This window comes from Centruroides vittatus, unplaced genomic scaffold, assembly GCF_030686945.1.
Source record: "Centruroides vittatus isolate TY-2023 unplaced genomic scaffold, ASM3068694v2 contig_91, whole genome shotgun sequence".
In the NCBI taxonomy this organism is placed as follows: domain Eukaryota; kingdom Metazoa; phylum Arthropoda; class Arachnida; order Scorpiones; family Buthidae; genus Centruroides; species Centruroides vittatus.
In genome coordinates this window covers 42,927-49,387 of record NW_027122598.1, presented here as the reverse complement: position 1 = coordinate 49,387, position 6,461 = coordinate 42,927, and the positions used below count along the sequence as shown (strand labels likewise).

Sequence of the window (6,461 nt, the reverse complement as noted above, 5' to 3'; positions counted from 1 at the left end):
ACTTACACTAACAAGGTAAGTAATAAATCACACAAAAAGAAAACATTCAATTAATACTTAACCTTAAACAAAATAACTGTTAAGATAGAAAGTAAAAGGTTTTGTTTAAAACTATCACCACTCATCGTTAAACGTTATTTTATCACCATCGACCCTGAAAATTACATCAGTTCCTCTATAATATTTCTCTAGTTCATTTCTGTTCATTTTATTCATATCACTTAGGATTTTAAAAGTCAGTTCCTGTTTTATTTTCACCACTGTAAGCGTTGGATTCCATCTTCTTTTCTCAAAAGCCAGTAAACAACGTCCCTTCCACAAAATCCGCTTTGCTATTGCAACACAACAATTCATCAAATAAATACTTTGGTTACGAACCACAAAATCAGTTTGATATTTAACATTATTCCAGGTTATCGTCGTCCGCCACACCTCGAGACCCAGGACCAAACGGAAGCTGCCACAGGACATTCATAAAAAATGTGAATAATAGTCTCACACCGCCCACATCTTAAGCAGCTAGCATTTCTACACCTCTGATAAATACGTAGATACTCTTTACACATCACTACATCGTGTAAAATACGCCACGAAATCTCTATCAATTCCACAGGTAAACCAAAAATGTTATTCCAGATTCTAGACCAATTCACAGTTGTATCTCTCATATTTGTGTTTATATATTGCCTATGTATAACTTGATAAATTTGACTTGGACTAAGCCTCTGATTACTGTCAAGAATAAGGCTCTGATTTCTAACTAGTTCACTCAACATTTCTCTCCATCTTTTGTGCCTTTTATTCTTATGAACCAAAAAAGGAAAACTTCCGACTTCCCGTGAAAAATGTTTCGATATAGGACCCAAGATATACCGGACCAAATAAAACAACGGATGATGTTTCTCTCTTAAGACATTTATCATAATAGAAATCTGTAAGGCGCTCTCAAGATCTTTTAAATCACGTATTCCCCATCCTCCTTCATCAGTATCGTTTCGCATAATTTTCCTATTAACCGGTTCGAAAGTGTTGTTCCACAAAAAGGCATAAATTGGGCTCTCTATATTTCTAACATCAGTAGAAGTAAGGTTAACAACGTATAAATTATAAATAATTGTCGATATCAATACTCTATTTATACTACAACTCTTTCAGGCATATACAGCCAATTAATAGTCCAATTTTCAATTTCGTTACTAATTTTTGTTTTCATCTCATCAATAATTTTTCTTCTTTTCATCTTTACCGTACCATATGCCAAGAATTTTTAACGTGTCAACTCTTTCAATATCACTGACGCAATTACTCAATTCACCAACCACATCCATTATTTTACACTTGCTTTTGTTTATTTGCATGCCGGTATAGCGGCAAAAATTATTAAGTTTACTCATTATTTTCTCAAGACTATATTTATCAGTTATCAAGAACGTAATATCATCTGCGTGCGCTACATGTTTGATCTTATCCGACATACCCGGTATGAATATTGAGTCGACTGCATCGTCGTACTGTACGCTACCCAGCAATGTTTCTATATAAATCGTGAATAACAACATCGAACAGGGACAACCCTGTCGAACACCAATACCGCAATCAATTGGATCAGAAATATTTTCATTTAAATGTATATAAGTAACCGGATTCTGATATAGCTTTTTTACATATCGAATTTCTTCTTCATTCAAACCGTATCTATCTAAGATTTGCCAGAGAGCAACCCTATTCACTGTATCGAATGCCTTCTTTACATCAATTGAGAAGAGAGAAAGCACAGAATCACGATCCCTATAAAATTCCTGTATCAAACGCAAAAACACAATATTGTCCTGTATTCGTCTTCCTCGTAGACCTGCACTTTGAGTAACACCAATAGAATTTTTAAAGACAGATTCCAGTCTCTGGGCTATTATTATACTATAAATTTTTAAATCGACATTTAGTAGAGTTATCGGTCTAAAATCTTTAACACCTTTTTCCGCATCATCATTCTTTTTTAATAGGATCATTTTCCCTTCACAAAAATTCTCAGTGAATTCATCAGCTCCATATAAGGTATATAAAATCTCAGTTAAATTTTCACCAAAAAATCTATAAAACTCTGAATTTAAAGTGTCTCTTCCAGGGGATTTCCTACAGTGCAAATATTGAATTGCATCCTCAATTTCTTTTTTTGTTATTTTCTTATTTATTACATTAATACTTTTATCTTTAGCAGGCTGAATCCATTTTAAGATTTCCTTTTTAATTTCATCTTCGCAACTACGTTCTTTAAATAACTCTTTATAGTACCAGTAGAATTTGTTCAATATTTTGCCACTATCATTTATTTCATATCCATTATCAAAGATTTTATCAACACCCAGACTTTCTTTAATTTTATTCTTCTTTTCCAAAACTACTCTTTCTATTTTCCTTTTAATACTATATTTCTCTAGTTTGTAACGTATATAATTTTCTTTGTTTTTATTATCTGTTTCTTTAGTAATTTCATTTTCTATCCTATCCACCTCATCTTTATTTTCTCTTATAATCACTTCTGTCAATTCTCTTTGTAGCCTTTTTATCTTATTAAATTTATTCTTTTTAATTTTGTTCCAGGTATCTTCCACAATTAACTGCATTTCTTGTTTCATTTGATTCCATCTGTTCCAGTTTATACTACCTTTATTTTTCTCAATAATACAGTTAATGTCTTTGACAAAATCCTTATCATCCATTATCTCCTTAGTGATTTTAATTTTCTTTTCATATATTTGCCTTGTGGTAATATTTATCTCTAATTCAACCATCTTATGATCAGTCAATCGCCGCTGTTCTGTTATCACTGGATAGCATCTGATTCCTTTCACCCTTTTTATACCTCGCGAAGCATAAACTCGTTCCAGCCTTTCCTGTATAGTTCTCCCCTGCCACGTAAATAATTGCTGATTCGGATATAGACTCCTAAAAATATCATATAAATCAAAATCATCCAAGATTCTTCTTAAAACGTTTCTGGAACTATCGGGCCCCATAGGCCCGTTTTTATCAATTCCATTCAAAACACAATTAAAGTCACCCAAGAGAATTAATTCTCTCCCTACCCGTAAAAAGTTCGTTAACAATTTAAAAAATTCTTTCCTTTCAAAAGCTCTTGTGGGTGCATAAACATTAATGATTCTGAAAAATCGATTATCAATAGCTATATCAACAGCAATCAAACGTCCTTCTCTATCAGTCCTGAAATCTTGACTTTTAATACTTTTCTTAACAAGCAATAACACACCTGTGCTATGCCGAGTAGCAAACGATGCATAAATGTTATAATTCAAAAATATCTTTCGTAACCCACGCAAATCATCCATATCTCTAATATTAATATCCTGGATCCCGAGGATATCGATATCCTTAGTCAAGACCAGATTCAACAAATAAATCTGCTTACATTTATCTCTCAGACCGGTAATATTTACAAAATTAATACTGACAAATTGTTTTTCAGCCATTATCGGTTACAAAATCTGTATCTGTATCTGGAATCCACTCTGCCATCCTTAAATTCTGGTGCAACACTGACGCATTTGCTCCCAATTTCTGCACTTCTAGCTCTATTAAGTTTATTATTTCTCCCGTCTCCATCACCTGTTTCTTAGATATTTCCAACGAATCTCTACCCCTACTACTTCTCCGTTTTCCTTTACTCTGTGGAGTCTCTATTCGTTTACTTTGTGGTGTTTCTGTTTTTTTACTTTGTGATGTCGTCATTTTCTTACTCTGCGGTGTTTCTAACTTTTTACTCTGTAATGTGTCTTTCTTTTTACCTTGAGGTGTCTCTCTTCCTCTCTCTATCCCTTCCACCTGTTGCCTAACCTTACCTTGTTCTCTTCCCCTCTCCTTCATTTCTCTTACATTTACACTTCTTTTTATATCTTGATCTTTTGCTAGTATTGCACTTGATCTCTGTGCTCTCAACTCTATTGCCTGTGCTTCCTCTTCCTCTCCTTCCTGCTCTGATTCTTTCCCTTTTCCTCCACTTTGTTTTTCTCTCTTCCACCTCTCTAAACTCTTTTCTCTCCAAACTTATCTTTCGGGGACCCCTCTTACATATTTCTGCAAAAGATGGCATTGGACATTTCTCCCCCTTATCATGGACCTTTCCGCAATTATAACATGCATCGCAATCCTTTATCAAGTGCATTTTACTTCCACATCTATAACAGGGTTTAATTACACAGTCTTTTACTTCATGATCTAGGTTTCCACACCGAAAACATTCTTTTCTGCTTCCCACATAATTAATCTGGACTATTCTATTAAATAATTCCATGACAGTTGGGATTCTCTGTCTTGTTATTATTGACACTCGAAAGACACCTGTACGAACTTTAGTATTAGGGATGTAATGCACATAAATGTTCACTATCTTCCCGTATTTACCGAATATTTCTTTAATTAACTCCTCATCTACCTCGGCCGGCGCATAACGAATAGTAATTACTATTAAATTTGCTTCTACGCTTTCTATATTATAAAATTTATCTCCCACCTGAATTTTTTGTCCTACGAGTTGTTCCTTTTCTTTTACAGTAGACAAACCTATTTCCACAATCCCTTTCGGTCTGTAGCACACTTGAACAACACTTTCTTTCTTCTTTAACTTTTCTTCGCACGCTGTAATTAATTCCATCGTGTCGATTCCCTCTTCCACCATTATTCTTACCGACCTTATGTGTGAGTATTTCTCTATCTTTTCCCCTCGATGTGGGTTCCTGTCCGTGGTGAGGGGACCTCCCAGAGATGGTTTAGTATCTCTTCTTTACCATCCCTGGGATCTGAACGCCCACCCACGTGTTTGCCGTGCGTGGTGTCCCGTATGCCGGAAAGGGGGATCCTGGTAGTTGAGGGGCAACATAACGTCCCCAACACACTGCTTTGGCCCCTGCTTCGGATAAACGGGAGGCTCAAATCAGGCTCCGTTTGAGTCAATCGGCTGGTCGTTGAGTCATTGTTGACCTCGGCTTGGAGTCAACTGATCGATGCAGATTGGGCGGACATGTCAGACAAGATGTGCTCTACTTGACTGCATTGTGAGGGTATAGCTCCTGGGAAACCCTGGTGTGACGGTCTATGGGATCCTCTCATGTGACGGCATCCCCTTGTTGGGCCCCATGGTGGGTGGGGTCACTAGGAGCTGAATATATATTTTTAAATATGGATCATAAAATCACAAAACAAGTGACCAAAGACCAGACCTCCAGCCACCCTGCTTACTTAATAGTGCATGCGACTGGAGAAAAACCTCTATCTAAAGCATCTCCATTCTTGATTCAAAAATTGTTTGAATCAACTATTGGACAATTGAAAAAAATACAAAAATTAAGATCGGGAGATTTACTGGTGGAAACAGCTTCCCCACAACAATCGGCAAAACTTTTGCAAACAAAGACTCTGGGAGAAATGGAAGTCACTGTCACACCACACGGAAGCCTAAACTCATCACGTGGTGTGATATCTGAAATTGATCTGATGTCTGAAGATGAATCAGACATTCAGATCGGTCTTTCAGATCAAGGTGTCGTTGCTGTTCGGCGCATTTCCATTCGTAGAGATGGCAAGTTGATACCAACCAAACACTTGATACTTACTTTCAACAAGCCAACATTGCCATCCTTCATTACAGCAGGATACCTACGTTGCTCAGTTCGTCCATATATCCCAAACCCGCTGCGTTGTTTCAAATGCCAGCGGTTTGGACACTCACAAACATCCTGTCGCGGGAAAAGCGTATGTGCACAGTGTGGGACTGAAGGTCACGAGAGTACCGAATGTAAAACTACCCCATGCTGTGTAAACTGCAAGGATGCGCATCCTGCCTACTCCCGAAAATGCCCTGCATGGCAGAGAGAGAAAGAGATCCAGCGAGTGAAAACAGTTAACAACCTACCATACCCAGAGGCTCGCCGCATGGTCACTTCTAGTGCACCACTGAAGCAGAAGACCTATGCTGCTGTCTTGAAATCCACAAACACTTGTGCGGTTCAAACAGATATCTCTGTCTCTCCAAGTGAATCCTTTACCCGCCATGCGAAATGTTTAATACTGCCATCTACCCAAACACCAGAAAAGGAGAGCAAGAAGACCAAGACACCCCTACCTAAAACAGGGGTAATAACAAGAAATGTGGGTTCAAAAAAGGCCAATAAAAACCCACTTAACAAGCAAAAAGTAAAAGTTGCCCTCTCTAAATCAGCTAAAAAGTCGGAGACTCAGTCTATGAGTGAGTTCTCTGACTTTTCTGATGAAGAGACTAATTCGGAGGTTACAAAACCAAAGTCACCTCCAAAAGAGAGACCCCCTGTTAAATTAAAGAGGGATACCCTCGCAAAGAATGCTACCTCAAACACATAATGGATTATAAAATAATCCAATGGAACTGTCGTGGTTTCCGCAACAACTTCTCTGACGTTAAACACCTGACA

General features: G+C 37.2%; 1 protein-coding gene across 1 annotated transcript; it reads left to right on the top strand.

The window, feature by feature from the left end:
• The first annotated feature begins 5,193 nt into the window (after positions 1-5,193).
• Positions 5,194-6,461, top strand: LOC136984214 (uncharacterized). Its single transcript, XM_067281124.1, has one exon. The coding sequence runs from the start codon at positions 5,194-5,196 to the stop codon at positions 6,388-6,390; it is 1,197 nt and encodes a 398-aa protein (XP_067137225.1). The 3' UTR covers positions 6,391-6,461.